Genomic DNA, 20,509 nt, shown 5'->3' on the forward strand with positions numbered 1-20,509 from the left:
TTGTAAATGACTATTTTAGCTGCAAACGTTAGATTTAAAATATATATATATTTTTTTAAATGGAGTATCTACAGTCCCATTATCATCAACCATCACTCCTGTGTTCCAATGACACGTTGTTAGCTAATCCGTTGATCCTTTTAAAAGGCTAATTGATCATTAGAAAACCCTTTTGCAATTGTTAGCACGGCTGAAAACTGTTGTTCTGATTAAAGAAGCAATACAACTGGCCTTTAGACTAGCTGATTATCTGGAGCATCAGCATTTGTGGGTTCAATTACAGGCTTAAAATGGACAGAAACAAAGAATTTTCTTCTGAAACTCGTCAGTCTATTCTTGTTCTGAGAAATGAAGGTGCTTCCATGCGAGAAATTGCCAAGAAACTGAAGATCTCGTACAACGCTGTGTCCTACTCCCTTTACAGAACAGAGTAAACAGGCTCGAATCAGAATAGAAAGAGGAGTGGGAGGCCCCGGTGCACAACTGAGCAGGAGGACAAGTACATTAATGTCTAGTTTGAGAAACATGCACCTCACAAGTCCTCAAATGGCAGCTTCTTTAAATAGTACCCGCAAAACACCAGTCTCAACATCAACAGTGAAGAGGCGACTCTGGGATGCTTCCTCTGTCCAGTGTCTGTTATTTTGCCCATCTTAATCTTCTATTTTTATTGGCCAGTCTGAGATACGGCTCTTTCTTTGTAACTCTGCCTAGAAGGCCAGCATCCCGGAGTCGCCTCTTCACTGTTGTTGTTGTTGAGACTAGTGTTTTGTGGGTACTATTTAATGAAGTTGCCAGAATAAGGCTGAAATGTAACCATGTGGAAAAGGGGGGATGAGCAGAGATAAGTGTGCCTACGTTCCCTGTCTCTCCGTAGCTGGCCAAGTCCCTGACGTCCTGTGACATCCTCCTGGGCCTGTTGGCAGCCGCCACTCATGACCTGGACCACCCGGGAGTCAACCAGCCCTTCCTCATCAAGACCAACCACTACCTGGCCAAGCTCTACAGGGTGAGAGCACATCGCTGGTACATTCCACAGCTCCTGTAGCGTTCATATTAGACATGGCTGGAAGACACTAGATGGCCATGTTCAACAGGACAAAAGTGTTGAAAACTTGACCTAGTTCATGGTTTATTTGTTATTTTAAGATAACGTTGAGGTCTATGATTGAATTCACTTAGCAGCGCAGGATTACAGCGTTCTAAAAATGCTAATGTGTCTGTAGAACTCCTCTGTTCTGGAGAACCATCACTGGAGGTCTGCAGTAGGTCTGCTCAGAGAGACCGGCCTGTTCTCCCACCTGCCTGCTGAGGACGGGTCAGTCTGCACATTTCTTTTCCCAGTGCCAAGTGATTTAATGACTGTTTTTAATTAAATGTAATGGCAAAATGTCGATTTCCACCTAAATAGACATACCCAAAGGTAACTGATATGAATGTATAATTACATGATTCTGACATGCAAAAACTTGGTATATTTGGAAAGGAGACATCTGGGAGATTATGAGGAGGGATCAGAAGATTGAGAGCAGTTACACAGTTCACTGTACACAAGTGATCTTTCATTGACCAGCTAGAAGTGAATTATTGATGACAGGAGCTGGAAACACGTCGGATGGTTTCCACAACATGTGAACAGTATCAGAAAAAAATGGGATTGATAGATCTAACAACTAGAAATGGGCAGATGTTTTAGTAAGTGGTGTCAGGTATGGTCACGGGACGTTTCCAAGTGTCCCTAAACCTCTCCAAAGTGGCATATGTCTGTAAATTAGATTATTCCAGTGCTATTACATATTTGCAATCCCTAAATGCTATTTGTTCAGTATAAAAACACAATTTTTACCATATCAACCTCACCTGAATATTTTGGTGGGGTTATGGAGCATCCAGGAAACATTCAAGGTGTACATTCAGTGTCCAAATGTGGTAATTGCACTGTTTTTGCACACTGGAAAGTTCTTATTCACTATTGTTTAGCTATCCATCTTCTGGGCCTGACCCTGCTCTCTGATCCAAGGCAGTATCCTCATCTGATTAGGTCAACCTTTCTAAATGAGCATACACCATTTCATGGCCTAAACTACTCAGAGTAATCATTCACTAAACAGGATACAAAAGAACTACAGTTTTTAACTTGAAACATGTTCCATTTCTAACAGAATTTCCCCCCCCCATGTAGCTCTTGCTCAAACACAGACCAAATGGAAGCTTACCTTGTAAGATGTGGTGAAAATGTTGTGTAAAATTAACATATTGACTCTCAGGGCTGGTGATCAGTAACGGTAGGTCACAGGCAGACATAAGATATCCTCGTGCTCTGTGGAGTCCCGGCTTTCGGTGTGTCAACGGCTTCCGTGTTTATTTCGTTTATGCTTGACAACGCTTAACATAATGTAGGTAGCAGCCATCTTGAAATGAGGTCATCGGCTCACCCTGCCCTTATAAATTCTAATGCCCATATGTGGTAGTAAGTCACACAAAAGATTTGAAGGCACCAATCAATAGCCAAGAGACTCATCTTTCTGCAGATAACCTGCTTTTGGAGATGGGGACTACTGTTCTCATACCAGACTGTTCTCATATCAGACTGAATTGAATTTTAAAAATCAAATAGGGTCCCCAAATATGGGGACTTTACATTTAAGAGGTTTTAAAGATCAAGGTAATGAGTTGTTGTACACTTAGAGTATTGAGTATGGTAGTAAAACGCTTAAAGCATATTTTAATGAATTCCTCTGTTCATCATCTCCTCAGGCTGAAGATGGAGCACCAACTGGGTTCTCTTATCCTAGCCACTGACATCAGCAGACAGAACGAGTACCTGGGGAAGTTCAGGACACACCTGGACCAGGATGACCTGTACCTGAGCAACGCCAGCCACCGACACTTCATCCTCCAGGTGTGTGCCTGGGTAGAACCAGCCATTTTGGTTCTTATCAGCTGGAAACTGTGGGGTCTGACTGGCTATTTTGTCTCTAACTCCTTGCAGATGGCTCTGAAATGTGCGGACATCTGCAACCCCTGCAGACCCTGGGAGCTGAGCAAACAGTGGAGTGAGAAAGTGACGGAAGAGTTCTTCCACCAAGGTATTCTCTCGTTCTTCCTTTCATTCTGTATGATTATCATTCTCCCTCTACCCTTCTTAATCTCCAGCAGTCTTTTCACCTATCCTGTTGATTTCTGATCAGTGTGTGCTGTGTTGTCTATCCCTCTGTAGGAGACATTGAGAAGAAGCACCGACTTGAAGTCAGTCCACTGTGTGATAGCCAGAGTAACTCCATGGCAAACATTCAAATTGGTACGTTTTTATGACGATTTCTAGTTTAGTACTAGCTACAATACATTGATATAAACCAGAAGCTCTCTTAGGCCTGCATCTATAACCCTGTGTGTTTTCCTTCTTAGGTTTCATGACGTACGTGGTGGAGCCTTTGTTTGCTGAGTGGGGCCGGTTCTCTGACACGCATCTGTCCCAGACCATGCTGGGCCACCTGGGGCTGAACAAGGCCAGCTGGGGTGGGTTAGTACAGCAGGAGGGGTCCTCTAGCCCCGAGGAGCTGGGACCTAGCAGCCCTGCCTTCTTCACCATGTCAACGCCCGCCGTCACCGAGTCAGAACCAGAGTCTGCCTCTGCTGCGGAACCCATAGCTGTCACCACGGCAACAGCCACAGGAGAAACCAACTACAAAGAAATACCTCAGGGAAGCAAGGAGTCCTGACACTCCATGTTTGCCCTTAGAACCCTGACCCTTAACCGCTAGCCTCGACACACACTGGGGAGAGGGTGGGAGGAGCGGGGTATGGCCTTTAAACCCCCCTCCCACTGCCCCACCAGAACAGTACTCATGTTTTTGTTGCCTTTGCCTCCCATATTTGACAAACCACAGATTTTATTTATTTATTTTTTAATTCCTTTCCTTGACATACATAGATACTGCTGCTGTATTTAGTATTTTTATTGGCTTTATTTATTTATTTGTCCTCTGTAGTTTTAGCCTTACTAATGTAACACCACCATTTTGAAGGCGAAGTGCCATTTTCAAACAAAGTTCTGTAGGAGGATTTGAAACACACTGAGTATTGAAGAGATGCTCTCTAAAGACCGCACAGAGATGCCGTGATGTGTGTTGATGCATTTGTAAGGAATCTTCTTCCTGAAGATAATGTGACAAGCCCAGTCCTTTTGCTGCCTCTATGAAGACTGTTTACAGATGTTTGTTTGTCCTTGTTGTCCATTCGAAATGAATCATTATGGTTCCGCGATATGCCTTCTAAGCACAGATGCGAAGAACCACTAGTGTTTGAATTGTCGACTCACTGCTGAAGTTGACTGATACACACACGCACACACACACCAGATGCCATAAAGAAACACCCCCTGTGCTCCATTGTATTCATCTCTTCCTTGCACTGCCAAAAGACTGAAATATTGGACACAACTTCTGTTCTGAGAGAACTTGGGTTAGACAGAATGGTATTCTAGAATGTAACTAATATGAAGAAGCATTGTTGTCAGTGACTGTAGAGAATGCATGACCTCTAACCCTGGACCAGTCACTGAGGCATAGTACACACACCCCATCTGAAAACTCCCATCACAACACCACTCACGCAGGGTGGACTGTAGGAGGGAAGTTTACTGTGGTTTAGCTACCTGTGAAACAGCTGTTTACGTCTACTGAATGGGACTCTCTCAGAATGTCTCTCATTATCATCATAGCCACATGCAACCTAGGACTGCTGTACTGATGCCTTATAACTATGCACACTGCGCTAAGTGACCAAACCAGCTCCCTACCACTAGTTCTTCTAGTAATCTCATGAAGTACATCGTGTGCTTGTCCTCTCAATGCACTTATTTTCTTTTGCCTTTTTGTGAAGAAAAACTGAACTCAAACACATTCTGTATATAAATGTTTTTTTTTTTTTTTTACATTCCATCTCCATTTATACATTTTTATTCTGTAGACTGCACAAAGATTTTAACAGGTGCTTTTTCCTATTTTAGCTGATTTTAGTATTTTCGCTGTAAAACTGTTTACAATTTGTTGCGACAGCCATTTTGGGAAGAAGACTTGTCAAGCCATTTTGTACAGGATTTGCCGTATTGACCTTTTGATACATGCTTGTTGCCGTTTACATTTTGATAAATAAAACAAGTTGACATGAATGATCCAAGTGAACTTTGACCGTGATAGAAGTCATATACAGTGATGTATTGAGGTGAAATCTTCATTGTAGCTAGAAATGTAACGAATAGATCTTACAGGACCGTATCTGTTCAACATCATACACCGTTTGGTCCTTTTGTAGCTCAGTTGGTGTCGCATGTAACACCAGGGAAGTGGGTTCGATTCCCGGGACCACCCATACGTAAAATGTATGCACAGATGAGTAAGTCGCTTTGGTTAAAAGCATCTGCTAAATGGCATATTACCCTCCTGGGGACATGAACTGTAGTCATTCACTGTTCAACCCTGATGCTTGGGATTACTGGGCTCAGGCTAGAGGTCGACCGATTATGATTTTTCAACGCCGATACCGATTATTGGAGGACCAAAAAAATTCGATACCAATTAATCAGCCGATTTAAAAAATATATATTTTAAACTTTTTTTTTTACATTTATTTTTTATAAAACATGTTTTTAAACATTTGTAATAAATTACAGTACTGAATGAACACAACTTAATATAATACATAAATAAAATAAATTTAGCCTCATCAATAATGCAAAAACAAAGTGTTGGAGAAGTGCAATATGTGCCATGTAAAAAAAAAAAGAAAAGCTAACGTTAAAGTTCCTTTCTCAGAACATGAGAACATATGAAAGCTGGTGGGTCCTTTTAACATGAGTCTTCAATATTCCCAGGTAAGAAGTTTTCGGTTGTAGTTATTATAGGAATTATAGGACTATTTCTCTCTATACCATTTTTGTATTTCATTAACCTTTGAGTATTGGATGTTCTTATATGCACTTTAGTATTGCCAGTGTAACAGTATAGCTTCCGTCCCTCTCCTCGCTCCTCCCTGGGCTAGAACCAGGAACACAACGACAAAAGCCACGGCCCTTGCAGAGTAAGGGGAACAACTACTCCAAGTTTCAGCGCGAGTGACGTTTGAAACGCTATTAGCGCGCACGCCACTAACTAGCTAGCCATTTCACATCACATCTTTACACCAGCCTAATCTCGGGAGTTGATAGGCTTAAAGTCATAAACAGCTGCTGGCAAATGCATGAAAGTGCTGTTTGAATGAATGCTTACGAGTCTGCTGCTGCCTACCACCTCTCAGACTGCTCTATCAAATCATTGACTTATAACATAACACACAGAAATATGAGCAGTAGGTCATTAATAAGGTCGAATCCGGAAACTATCTTGAAAACAAACGTTATACGGAACCGTTCAGTATTTTATCGAATGGGTGGCATCCATCAGTCTAAATATTCCTGTTACATTGCACAACCTTCAATGTTATGTCATAATTACATAAAATTCTGGCAAATTAGACAGCTCAAACTGTTGCATATACACTGACTCTGCATGCAATAAACGCAAGAGAAGTGACACATTTTCACCTCGTTAATATTGCCTGCTAACCTGGATTTCTTTTAGCTAAATATGCAGGTTTAAAAATATATACTTGTGTATTGATTTTAAGAAAGGCATTGATGTTTATGGTTAGGTACACATTGGAGCATCGATTATATGCAATGCAGGACATGCTAGATAAACTAGTAATATCAACCATGTGTAGTTAACTAGTGATTGTTTTTTATAAGATAAGTTTAATGCTAGCTAGAAATTTACCTTGGCTTACTGCATTCGCGTAACACTCGTGGAGTGCAATGTAATCAGGTGGTTAGAGCGTTGGACTAGTTAACTGCAAGATTGATTCCCCCGAGCTGACAAGGTAAAAATCTGTCGTTCTGCCCCTGAACAAGGCAGTTAGCCTAGGAACGGTGGGTTGTCATTGAAAATAAGAATGTGTTCTTAACTGACTTGCCTAGTTAAAAGGTTTAAAAAATATATATTTTTTAAAATTCTGCCAAAATCGGTTTCCAAAAATACTGATTTCCGATTGTTGTGAAAACTTGATATCGGCCATTCCGATTAATCGGTGGAACTCTAGCTCAGGCAATGTGGAAACAGTCCACTTTATTTACCCAAGACGTATCTTGAGGTGACATTGATTGGACAAACATTCCATGCACACAAGTATCATTTTGGTTTTATTCATGAATTTTCTTTCAAGTATGGAAGACATTTCACAACACAGATGGTGTTTTACATCAAGTATCACTGACAGTTGAGTTGTCCATGTTCTCCCACCATGCAGTTCAAGTTCAAAGCTTAAACACACCGAGCAGGAAATAGATATCGGTACAGCACATACAGTATGTCAATGATAAACACACTGGTCATTGATTGTCTTAGTGTTAGATTTATCTGAAATGTTTCCCCCCTAAATAGTCATATTGGTCATGCCATGTCTGTGTCAAGGTGTGCAGAGAACACCTTTGTTATTCCACAAAAAAATATGAAGTATGAAATTCTTAACGATCAACAGAATATATCCAAGAGGAACAGTGGTTATGGTATGAAATATTCTTAGCATCAAGGCATCTGGATATAAACAGAGGGATACTCAGCTTGTCATCAAGTAGCACTACCTCCCCGGATACATTTGGCTTCTAACCATAACAAAATACAACTGAATGATAATGCCAGATCAGGAACACAATGGAACAAAAATAATAATCATGCCCAGCATTGGTAAGTTGTAGTTAAAATGACTGGTAGACCCCAGTGTTAAGCTTTAGTTCAACACTAACCTTGTTCCCCCCAGACTGCATTAAGACAACACTGTCACCATAGATTCATTTGGTCCAGTCTTCATACTGAGGTACTGTATGGTAACAGTGTTTCCAGAAACAGAACTGGTCCCAGTTCAACTCAAAAAAGCTAAAAGAGAGCCAGTCTAAAACAAAACATAAATACAAATACATCAACCATACATGCTTTGATAGCATTGATAACAGCTACAACTTCATTATTTGTATCAAGTATTAACTAAATTCAGTTCAAAACATAAATAAGAGATCTAGAAATCAGAAATTAGACTGTTTTTGTAAATTGCATTCTAGTCAATGGCCCAATACTCTACAAGAGGGACCAAATGACAAAGTGTTCCCTCTCCTCTGCATACATTTCTCTCTACCCACAGCAAGCAGTAGACAGCAAATACACAGTGAGGCAAAGAGAAATACAACTGCCTTGAAAAGGGCATGCAAAAAGGATACACCTTTCCATCTGTGATTCAGAGAAGGTTCATTCCCATATATAAATGTAGTTATGAACAGTTGTCAGCTGAGAGGAATATTAGGAGTCTGTAGTGTATGCAGAACATAAAACACTGGTGTGCCTCATATTGGAATTTAGTTATGATAACAAAAAATAAAGATGTACAGCAAAGTTTGACCTTTAAGATCAAAGACTTTGAAACTGGCGTCACTTAAGAAACAAAAATAGACATTTGATTAAAACAAGTTAAAATCGAAGTGGTACACACAAAAATAGATCCTGTATGTTATCAAAGTGCAAGAACTGAAGAAGACTGAGGCAATGCAACACTGTTGGTGAGTAGGAATGGAGAGCAGATGAACTGAATATCTAGTCAGAAACCATGTGTCCATCCAGAGACAGCTGACAAACCGCTTCATAAGGCACTTAAAGTGTCCACGACTGTCTGAAGGTCCAGAACTCTGAACAAGTCCAGAATTCCATCCCATCTCTGTGGGTGCTCAGAGGAGATTTCTCTTGCCAGTAGATTTCAACATGTGCTGCCCAAACTACAGGATGGGAAAAGAGACCGAGGAGCAAATGAGTTTCCAAACGTATCAAATATTAGATCAGAAACCTTTATAAAGCAAAAAGGTTTGTCATGCTTGCACTTCTCTTACCAGTGGGGTGTCTGGGCGTGGTTTCACTACAGGGGCTGGGGTTTTCAACCGGGACTGCCTTACCTAGAGGACAGAAAAAGGTAAGCAACTGACAACCCAGACAGACATCTTTGTTGTTGCACAATCATACAGTGTAGATGGAAAATGATGGGCCATGAAGGAGGATTCCTAACAGAGAGTAATGTAGTATCCGTGTTGCTCTTACCAGAGGAATCTCTACTTTCTTGTTGGTCTTGGGGAATTCAGAACAGAAAGGTTTCAGTTCAGAGGCTGGGAAGTCAAACTCCTTGTCCTCACTGCTGTTGTGGCGATAGCGATGGGCGAACTTGCGCTTCAGGGCATTAGCGATAAGAGACGCAGCGTCTGTGGGCTCTCTTGGTTTGGCTTGGCTCTCCTCTGGCCGTCTGGACAGGAACACACAGGGATTAAGGGAAAAATCAGTACAGGTTTCAGTTAATAAAACAAGAGAGTTGTGTCCATCTTCTGTAATGTAGAAGTCAGACCATGAACACGGTGCCTACCTCTTGGCAGGGCGCAGCTTGACTTTGCCAATGTCTTTGAGCACGTCCAGCATATTGGGAAACTCTGCCTGCTTGGGCCCCTGGTCCAGCAGTGTCTGTCCCGCAGTCTTCTTCCCACGGCGCTCCTGGATGAGGTCAATGACTGAGAAGCTCTGCTGGAGCCCCATGAGTGGGGGTGGAGGGGGAGGAGGCGGCGGGGGAGGCGGAGGGACGCAGGGCGGAGGAGGGCCACCTGGGGCGGGAGGACCTCCTGGGGATAAGAAATGTACAGATTAGTCTGACAATTATTCCATGAAAAGCTGCCATCTTCAGGCAGATATACATCATTACAGTAGAAAAAAATAGAACTTACCCAACAAAGGAAGGGGCTGAGATACAGTTCTGTTTTGAGGATTCTTCTTTACCTTTTAGTGTGTGTGTGTTCTGAGGTCTCTCTCTCGTACCTGGTGTCAGTGCGTTCTGCTCCTGGGTCAGTACTATCTGTGCGATCTGGGCTCTGAGTTTAGCCAGCTCTGTCTCTAGAGCACTGATCTTCTGGATGGCCTCATCGTTGCTGCAGGTCTGACCCTGGGGCTCCGGCTCGGCCTTGTGCAGCCTGGGTAATGACCTCCGTCTGGGAAAAGGTTGTTGTTTGGGCGGGTGAGAACGAAACATGAGCCCTGACGGTGTCTCTGACCTGAGTGGGACCGATGGTATACAAGCACCATATTAGAAAGCAGGAAAGAGATTCATGGAGTAATACACACATGGAAAGTTAACAAGTGCAAAGGAACTCCCTAATAAGCACAGTGTGGGTCAATAAACAGGGGCAACATCACGGCTTGAGAACGGCTGCCTGTGCTAACGCCCTCTCTTTTCTTACCTCAGTCTCCCAAATCCAAACCAGTCATTTTTCTCCTCCTCGTCGATCCAGCAGACATCAGCCAGAGAGGCCAGCAGTCCATTCCGTCTCCCGGCGCTATTCAGGACACTACTGTCCTCAGTGTAAGGATCGAGCTGAGACACAGGGCAGCCATGTTAATTAATACACCTAAACATTCTGTCTATTTAACTTCATTCACACTATTGGAAACCTACCCTGACAGACATTTGATTGGCTACGGTTGACTTTTAGAAATGGAGCACATGACAGCAACTGAAGTAAGCCATTTTGATGCCGTCTGTCAGCCTGTCGAGGTCCATTCTTAATTATGCAGTCTGTCAACAACCCGTCGAGGTCTATTCGTATGCTGTCTGTCAACATGAGCTTAAAGTCATAGAAAAAGACAGATACCTTTCAGGGGACAGTCCAAGAAGACCAGTGTTTCACCTATATTTATTTAGCAGCGGTGATCTAACTATACCTACACACACTGAGTATACAAAACATTAAGGACACCTGCTCTTTCCACAATAGCTTTGACCTGGTCAGTCTACGACCCCTTACTGACATCACCTGTTAAACCCACTTCATTCAGTGTAGATGAAGGGGAGGAGACAGGTTAAAGAAGGATTTTTAGGCCAATCAATTTTTAAGACAATCAAGACAGGATTGTGTTTGTGTGCCATTCAGAGGGTGAATTTGGAAGACAAAAGACTTCAGTGACTTTGAACGCGGCATGGTAGGTGTCAGGCGCATCAGTTTGAGTGTGTCAAGAACTGCAACGCTGCTGGGGTTCACACACACAACAGTTTCCCGTGTGTATCAAGAACGGTCCACTAATCAAAGGACATTAAGCCAACTTGGCAATTATAGGAAGCATTGGAGTGAACATGGGCCAGCATCCCTGTGGAACGCTTGACACCTTATAGCATCCATGCTTCGACAAATTGACGCTGTTCTGAGGGTGAATGGGCAAGACAAAGATTGAAGTGCCCTTGAACGGGGTATGGTAGGTGTCAGGCGCACTTTTTTCAGTGTCAAGAACTTCAACGGTGCTGGGAATTGAGGCAAAATGTTTGGTACAGTAATCCATCTACCTCAAGTTATTTCAGCCACACCTGTTGCTGACAAGTGTATAAAATAAAGCACACACCCATGCAATCTCCATAGACAAACATTGGTAGTAGAATGGACTTACTGAAGAGTTCAGGGACTTTCAACAGGGCACCTCATAGGGTGCCACCTTTTCAACAAGTCAGTTCATTACATTTCTGCCCTGGTCAAGTGCTGTCAATGTGAAATGCAAACATCTAGGATAAACAATGGCTTAGCCACAAAGTGGTAGGCCACAAGCTCACAGAACGGGATCACCAAGTACCGAAGCGTGTAAAAATCTGTCCTCTTTAGAAAACTCACTACAGAGTTCCAAACTGCCCCAGGAAGCAACGTCAACACAAGAACAGTTCGTAGGGAGCTTCATGAAATGGGTGTGCATGGCCAAGCAGCCGCACACCAGCCTAAGATCACCATGTGCAATGCCAAGTGCTGCCATTGGACTCTGAAGCAGTGGAAACACATTCTCTGGAATGATGAATCCTGCTTCACATTCTGGAAGTCCGACAGACAAATCTGGGTTCGGCGGATGCCAGGAAAACGCTACCTGCGTCAATACATAGTGGAGGAGGAATAATGGTCTGGGGCTATTTTTCACAGATCGGGCTAGGCCCCTTAGTTCCAGTGTAGGGAAATCTTAAAGCTAAAGCATACAATGCCATTCTAGACAATTCTGTGCTTCCAGCTTTGTGGCAACAGTTTGGGGAAAGGTCCTATCCAGTTTCAGCATGACAATGCCCCCCCTGCACAAAGTGAGGTCCATACAGAAATGGTTTGTCGAGATCGGTGTGGAAGAACTTGACTGGCCTGCACAGAGCCCTGACCTCAAGCCCATCAAACAACTTTGGTATGAATTGGAACACTGACTGCGAACCAGGCCCAACCTCACTAATATTCTTGTGGCTGAATGGAAGCAAGTCTCTGCAGCAATGTTCCAACATCTAGTGGAAAGCCTTCCCAGAAGAGTGGAGCGTAACTGTTATAGCAGCAAATGGGGGGGGGGTATTAGTCAACAGTACAAAGTTACTGTTGTACGTTGCCTGATGAACTGACCTAAAACAGACATACTGCATTCCTCACAGAAAGGAAGGACAGCTAAAGGGAGGGAGAGAAGAAAAAACAGTAATGACAGGAAAGATGAATGTAAAGACTGAGCAGGGCAATGATAACATGACTATCTAAATTAACTGTTGTGTTCTATGTAACTGGAACTTTCTAATGCAAAAAAAAAAAAAAATACAATTGGGATCAGACTTCAAATCTAAACATTAAAAAGGCACCTTGATATTTTATTACCAATGAGGAGCAACATAGCCTAACTTCCCTAAACATGAAATCAGCACCTAGGTCCATGTTATTGGTCTCATGACATTTCCTATTCTGTTTAGTGTTGAAGCATCAAAACAAATGAACAAGCTGGCAAACAGTCTTGATGAGGGTGACTTGACAGAATACATCAGGCCAGAGAACGCCAAGATGAGGGTGGTTAGATCAGAATACATCAGGCCAGAGAACGCCAAGATAACGTGACACTTGAGCACAAGGTAGAGAGCAGTGACACAGAAACAGTGACAGACACGGAAACAAAGTCACATGGAAACAATGTCCCACACAGATCATACTCCGTCAAAGTATGGCGGCGGACATGTTATATGCCTGCCTCCTCTGTCGCAGAAACAGTTTTACCTGAAAATGGACCCTGGGGCATGGTTTAAGGGGAAGATTGGTGGCTATTCTTCTCACAATACTCCTTGAGGAGCCATACGCCTTGCCTGAAAAGCCAAAGGCCTGTCAAAATAAACACACAGGTCTATGGTTAAGTACTAGAATCAAGATAATGGGAACATCACAATTAAATCATGCCTTATAAGACAGTATAGTAGAAGTACAGTATAGTGGAAATGCCATTCAGTCCTCCTCTACTTCTGGGTATACTGTAGTTGCTACACCGTCTGGTTTCAATATCCTCCTTAACTTTATTTAATGGCGAGAAGCCGAAATTTTATTTTTTATTTTAAATAGAAAAATATGCATACCTTTATGAAAACACCATTTCCCACCACCATGCTAAATTGGCTAAATGCTAATCCTGGATGTTGTGTATTGCGTTCAGCCAACCAGGTCGAAACTATTAGCGGCATCACATTGGCAAAAACCAAGACTGTACTCAGGGCAGACTTGGTTGTAGCTAAATATGTTTGAGTTGCTTCAGGAACAATTTTAGCAAACTAAGCCTTTTCCTAATCTTAACAATTATCCTAACCTGCCACATTAATTATCCAAACCTGCTGCATAATTTCTTCTAACCTGCTAAGAAAAGTCACTCCTGCTAGTCAAAACCAGCAGACCTACCCTGAGAAATCTTGGTTTTCACTAATGCGATACAGCGCTGCCTTAGGTTAGAGGTGAAAAAACAGATTGCTGCAACCTGATTGGCTGAACGTGACAAACATCCAGGATTAGCATTTAGCCACTCTACCATGCTGGTGGTACACATATTTGTCCTGTTTTTCTCCGCTTTCACCATTAAATAAAGTTCAGGAGGAAATCGAAGCCTATGCAGCCTGAATGGAAAATGATTTAAGTACGAAACGGTTCACAAGGGATATGAATGTATTGCCGGTGCATACAATGCGTTTGGATGGTAAAATGAAAACGACTCAATATCGCCAACTGCCGACCTTTAGGTAAATAATATCTGGTCTGATCATGACTGTACTCCATGGTATGGGGGAAAATGAAAGCACTTACCAGGTCCATTTCTATTCTTGGACTTTCTTTACTCATTATATCGATGTGTTTTCACAGAAGCAGTTGTAGACAAGAAAGCATCTTCTTTGTGAGGTAGTCTGGGGGAAACAACAGGAAGACAAACAGGGGTAGAAATACCTGTAGTTAGCATTGTGATATTTTGGCCTTGCTCCTGATATTCTAAATGTGTTTGTTTTTATCCTAGCCATCACTTTGGACTTCCCTTTGTATTCATACTATAAGGAACAAAAACAAACTCAACATGTCAAGTGCTGGTCCCATGTTTCATGAGCTGAAATAAAAGATCCCAGAAATGTTCGATATGCAAAAAAAAGCTCATTTCTCTCAAATTGAGCACAATTTTGTTTACATCCCTGTTAGTGAGCATTTTTCCTTTGCCAAGATAATCTATCCACCTGACAGTTGTGGCATATCAAGAAGCTGATTAAACAGAATGATCATTACACAGGTGCACCTTGTTCTGGGGACAAGAAAAGGCCACTAAAATGTGAAAACAATTTTCACACAACACAATGCCACAGATGTCTCAAGTTGAGGAAGCATGCAATTGGCATGCAGACTGCAGGAATGTCCACCAGAGCTGTTGCTTGAGAATTAAAATGTTAATTTCTACCATTAGCTGCCTTAGTTGTTTTAGAGAATTTGGCAGTACATCCAACTGGCCTCACAACCACACCAGCCCAGGACCTCCACATCCGGCTTCTTCATCTGCGGGATCGTCTGAGACCAGCCACCAGACAGCTGATGAAAATGTGAGTTTGCGCAACTGAAGAATTTCTGCATAAACAGTCTCAGGGAAGCTTATCTGCGTGCTCGTCGTCCTCACCAGGGTATTGACCTGACTGGAGTTTGGCGTCGTAACTGACATCAGTGGGCGAGCGGTTCACTTATGTCAAATGCCCCATGGTGGTAGTGGGGTTAAGGTATGGGCAGGCATAAGCTATAAACGAACACAATTGCATCTTAAATCGATGGCAATTTCAATGTACAGCGATATCGTGATGACATCCTGAGGCCCATTGTCATGCCAGTCATCCACCACCATCACCTCATGTTTCAGCATGATAATGCACGGCCCCATGTCACAAGAATCTGTACACAACTCCTGGAAGCTGAAAATGTCCCAGTTATTCCATGGCCTGCATACTAACCAGACATGTTACCCACTGAGAATGTTTGGGATGCTCTGGATCAACGTGTACGACAGCGTGTTCCAGTTCCCCCCAATATCCAGCAACTTCACAGAGCCATTGAAGAGGAGTCCGACAACATTCCACAATCAACAGCCTGATCAACTCTATGCCAAGAAGATTTGTCTCGCATGAGGCAAATGGTGATCACACCAGATACGGAGTGGTTTTCTAAGCCACACCCTTACTTAGAAAGAAGAACCGCTAGAATATTTATTTCAATTGACTGATTCTCATATGAACTGTAACTCAGTAACATCTTTGAAATTGTTGCATGTTGTGTTTATACTTTTGTTCAGTGTATATATGGTGAAGTTGAGTTCTCAGCTAGTTTTATTCCCTGCCTTTTTAGGGACCCTGTCTGAAAGCTCTCAAGGCCCCCCCCCCTCCATACATTTCACCTGACGCCCAAAAGTAAATTTTTAATGATTAGCAGGACAGGAAAAATTACAAATTCACACTCATCAAGAGAGCATTCCTGGTCATCCCTACACAGTGAAATCAATGGTGTACATTTAAACTCTGACAGTTTTAAAAAGTACACTATTTTCAGTGAACATATGAATCCCACTGAACTGGTGTTAAAATAACACTTTTTAAATTGCTAAAGATTTAACTCTGTTGCAGTGTTCCCCATTCAACTATTACTGTTCCAATTAACTTCTTCAAATGAACTCTATTGTAGAGTAATGCGCAACCCCTACAGTGTAAAACAGAACACTTAATTTAGAGTAAACTCGACTAAATTGAACACCTGAGGGGTTACAGTAAAATACTTTTTGGGTGTTGACTGTATGGGTGTTGACTGGGTGGTGCAAAGCATCATTTGCAGATTTCCCAGGGTGCCTTTTCTTTGAGTTCATTTTTTATTACCACCCATGACTATATTTGTTAGTGACAGAGACATGGTTATTGAATTCTTTCCTTTTTAAAAGGCCTGTGGCTTTCACCAAGTGAGTACCTAGGTGAATGCTATCATTAAAATTAAACTCTTTGACAATACACACATCACATAAGGCCTTAATTTGATAGATGTGTTTTACCTTAACACAGTGGTGTTAGGAAACTCCTGGTTTACAGACCACATCATGCCCACAAGTCACAATATCCTGGCTTGCAAAGTTATATGCATTTCCTTTTGGAATCAAGCCAGCGTTAGGCTATCCAACAGTTTGAATTTTTAACCTGCATTCAGAATGACGTTCAGGGTTAGGAAAGTTGATAAGAAGACGACCTAAACCATTTAAACTGGAACCACCATTTCAGTAAGGGGTGCAATAAATCTAACTAACTGATTGGATTAGTTTAAAACTATTTATGTTATGTTTGTGTAGCATAAGTTTAATAAATTAATCAATGTACATGCAAAAGCATTAAACCAATCTTTAAAAAAAATAAACCTACTTGCAGTTGGGAAATATGATAATGATCGGCGTGATTGATGGGACTGTTTTACTATCCAATGTGCAAAACCGCTTCTACCCCCAAGCCATAAGACTGCTGGACAATTAATCAAATGGCCACCCAAACTATTTGCATCGACACCCCCACCGTCCCTTTGTTTTTACACTGCTGCTACTCACGGTTTATTATCTATGCAGTCACTTTACCTCCACCTACATGTACAAATTACCTCAACTAAGCTTTACCCCCGCACAATGACTCTGTACCAGTACACCCTGTAAATAGCCTCATTGTATTTTATTGTGCTACTTTCTTCTTTATTTAGTAAATATTTTCTTAAAACCACATTGTTGGTTAGTGGGTTTGTAAGTAAGCCTTAAATGTTAAGGTCTACGACACCTGTTGTATTCAGCGCATGTGACAAATAATATTTTATAACTCTGGTTTATTAACACCAACACTGAGGGTTCTAATACACCATTGAGTGTAAATTTCACTCTTACAGAGTGAATTGAATCCTGAATTAACACTAGAAATGTTACACTGAAACACTGGCCAATTTGCTGTGTACTGCCACTGATCTGGCAAACTTAAACATAATTTACAAACAAAGCATTTGTGTTGGAGTGTGCCCCTGGCTATCCGTAAATACAATTAAATAGATAATGTCCTTAATATAGGCCAAATGAAATTATTTTAGGACTGACCCCAATTAGTTGACTGGTCGGTCAATAGGCGGTTGGTCAACCAATATATATATTTTTTTGAGCAGTAGCAAAGAAATAAATATAAATATATATTTTTGGACTTGGGCTCACATATAGGACTATGGATAATCCCTAATATGCATATGGGCGTTTTGAATGAATCATCACCTTTGAAATCGCTGTCCATTTCGTTGCGTTAGGCTTTGAAACATCCACAATGACCATGTTTCTACTCAGTTTCAACCTACTGATTAACTTCTTTCTTCAAACTAATCCATCACAGTGACGTGAGTTTTAAAAGAACATACTGTTTTGACGAAGTGTTTGATGTGATTTTTGATTGCATTTGCATTGAATCCAGAGTGGTTAGAGGGACAATAGAGCCCTGAGTACCAGGCCATTAGTGGCCTGATGATAGTTAATGAGTAGGGTACTACTAACATGTCCAGAGTGCATGAGGGGATTACCGTGAGTCAACAGTCATAAAATTTTACTGTGGTCATGAAGCATTTCTGCCGGTGCGGCAGTATAGTTGATTTTATTAAAGCACATAGGGTGTTGATGTGAGATTTCAAAACCATGACTAGAGAGAGACTAAACGAATACAGTAAAGAGCTGCTGTTTTTATGAGTAAGTCTATGTTTAAGTTGTTATTCAGCACTGTAAATACTTTCTTCAGCCGTTGTCTAAGCCATTAAATGCACTTTCTCCCTACTTCCATATATTAGCCAAAGAGCATTGAGCTGAGCTCAACTGGGGTTTGTCCTGGTGCAGCAAAATACCCCCCCAAGGGATGCCAGTTTAGATTTGGCTTCACACCAATCAAATCACATTCTAAAGCTGGTTGGACACTGCACGACTTTCAAAACCCCATCATCACTGAGCGTCTCCCATTAAACGTCCGTCTTTCCTTTAGTGTGTTGCCAACATAGTGGTGTGCACATTAAACGATGTGAGACGTGGTCACAAACTACAAGATTCTTCACTTGGTCGTGAAAATTTTCAATACCATGCCGTCTCACAAAAACTATCACGTGATTCGATTTAAGTAGCATACAGAGTTTAAATATCTAGCCAACATTTTGAAAATGACAATAACATTGCTTGTGAACTTCAGAGCTGTAACAATTTGACACTTGCTTTTGTTGAAGGGAAGTACAAACGCATACTAGTAGCTGTCGCTCCTGCTTGAGGGTCTACACATTCTGGGTGATGCAAAACGTCATCTCACTGGCTTCTCTGGCAAGCTCTCACTGGCTATTGCTGATCAATTTGGCGTTGCACATCTCACACTACAAGAGCATTGCAGATTTTATGCCGATAAAATCAAACCTGTTTGAAAATATAGGGACGTCTGGGACTGCTAAAAGACGAGATCCACAGCCCTCAGATTGCGTCTTTGACCCGCTCACATTAAAAGAGCGTCGGTGATGGCCACAAGACCTGAATAGGCAAAGACATGGGGATTTTGTCTCCAATCTCAAAAACTTGTCCGAGACAGCTAAATCATGGCAAAAATTGTGTAGTGTACACCCGGCTTTCGCAAAATGTCATTGACAGACAAACGTGTAACTAGCATGCTAAAACTGCACTTTCCTAAAACCATGGATGGCGATATGGATTTGGATCGTGGTTTTGACTTAATTCTCTGTACAGGCCAATGATTCTGAACCAACCATAAATGCATATATCGTGCCTAGATGTAACCTAGTAGGCTCACGTTAACTAGCTAGCGAATTTATCTGGTTCATTTTTGCACGAGGGGAAGTTAGCTAAAATGCTTGCCAGCCTAGGTAGCCTATGAAAACAAAAACGAAAAGCATACTGTATGACAGAGCCATAGACCGTTTTGCCAACATGAAAGAGAAGAGGCTGGTATTGGCGTTCAACTAGTCTACAAGTTGGGTCAAGTAAAAAAGATATGTTTAATTGCGCATGAGTGTAAATTACACTGAAACACTGGCATTATATTTAGCAACTGATTGGACTAAATCGTTTTTTTTTTTGTATCTTTAAATTTGTTTTCATTGTATTAAACTAAACATATATAGCCTTGTTGATGTTTAAGTTGAAATTGTGCTGGAATAGTGGAGGCAGTGCTCCTGTTGTCTTCTTGCTGACTTGCTGTAACTCTGTGGGTTCTAAATCAGTAGTTGTTTAGTAAACTGTCGAAAACATTTAACTTGCTTGACCATGCTGCAGGTTTGTTGCATGCAATATTTGCTTTGTGGATGTCACTGGACAGATGTTGCTCTCCGGTTGTGTGACGAAACAAACGTATGTGTAGTTGAATTTATTCGGCCAGTGTGTGGCATGTCTTGTTGTTGTCACGGGCTTATTGTATTATATCATGGTGGCGTAGGTCCTTATGATTCCAAAACCATAAAGCAACGCCTGTAAATAATGTTCAGATTGAGCGTCGGGGCTCTTACCAAAACTCTCCCTTACAGAAGACACCTTCATCCAACGACATGTGTAATGTAATGGAACGGAGTCATGATCGGGCTAGTGCTACGTTAGACAAGTCACCGGCCTTTCTGACTTGCAAACTACTGCTAGCAAGTTGCTGTGTGTAACTAAGCCTGGCCTGGCTTAAGTTTGGGACGAAAGCCATACATTTCTGGAAATATCCACTGCGTGACGAAAAACTTAACTAGGTTTTGAACCACTGAATCTCCTGACATATCCCTCTGAGTCTTTTGTAACTAAGCAAGTATAATTATGTTAGTTAACTAAACTAACAGTTTACTGTATATAGCTAACGAAACTTCTTGTTAACCAAGGCGTTTTGAACGTAGACAGTTAACATCGAGTCTAGCGAAAGGTAAGTCATAGCAAAGTTTGTGGATCGAATTTGATAAATAAAAAATACTTACGAGACTGACTTTGTCGACATCCAAGGAAAATGTGTTTCCCAAATCTCCACTCTAGTCTTGAGTAACCGCGTTCCTGGCGGAGTGAGTGGGCGGGAT

At 41.7% G+C, this 20,509-nt stretch overlaps 2 protein-coding genes across 3 annotated transcripts in view; one reads left to right on the forward strand and one right to left on the reverse strand.

Annotated features, from left to right (window-relative positions):
• LOC112234079 (high affinity cAMP-specific 3',5'-cyclic phosphodiesterase 7A-like) overlaps positions 1-5,173 on the forward strand; it is a 38,855-nt gene extending 33,682 nt beyond the window's left edge. For both annotated transcript variants that reach the window (XM_024402066.2, XM_024402067.2), the window contains exons 7-12: positions 878-1,009; positions 1,227-1,318; positions 2,758-2,902; positions 2,993-3,089; positions 3,221-3,301; positions 3,409-5,173. In XM_024402066.2, coding sequence (XP_024257834.1) covers positions 878-1,009; positions 1,227-1,318; positions 2,758-2,902; positions 2,993-3,089; positions 3,221-3,301; positions 3,409-3,722 — 861 coding nt within the window. In that variant the 3' untranslated portion in view covers positions 3,723-5,173. The remainder of the gene's footprint in view (positions 1-877; positions 1,010-1,226; positions 1,319-2,757; positions 2,903-2,992; positions 3,090-3,220; positions 3,302-3,408) is intronic.
• Positions 5,174-7,224: 2,051 nt separating this feature from the next.
• Positions 7,225-20,509, reverse strand: LOC112215384 (mitochondrial fission regulator 1-like). The gene is made up of 9 exons (XM_024374384.2): positions 20,414-20,509; positions 14,216-14,313; positions 13,151-13,252; positions 10,352-10,485; positions 9,933-10,165; positions 9,490-9,739; positions 9,174-9,372; positions 8,969-9,031; positions 7,225-8,857 (listed from the first exon to the last, which is right to left on the reverse strand). The coding sequence occupies exons 2-9, from the start codon at positions 14,249-14,251 to the stop codon at positions 8,810-8,812; spliced, it is 1,065 nt and encodes a 354-aa protein (XP_024230152.1). The 5' UTR covers positions 14,252-14,313; positions 20,414-20,509; the 3' UTR covers positions 7,225-8,809.

The sequence above is a fragment of the Oncorhynchus tshawytscha genome, linkage group LG16 (genome assembly GCF_018296145.1).
Source record: "Oncorhynchus tshawytscha isolate Ot180627B linkage group LG16, Otsh_v2.0, whole genome shotgun sequence".
NCBI classification, from domain to species: Eukaryota; Metazoa; Chordata; class Actinopteri; order Salmoniformes; family Salmonidae; genus Oncorhynchus; species Oncorhynchus tshawytscha.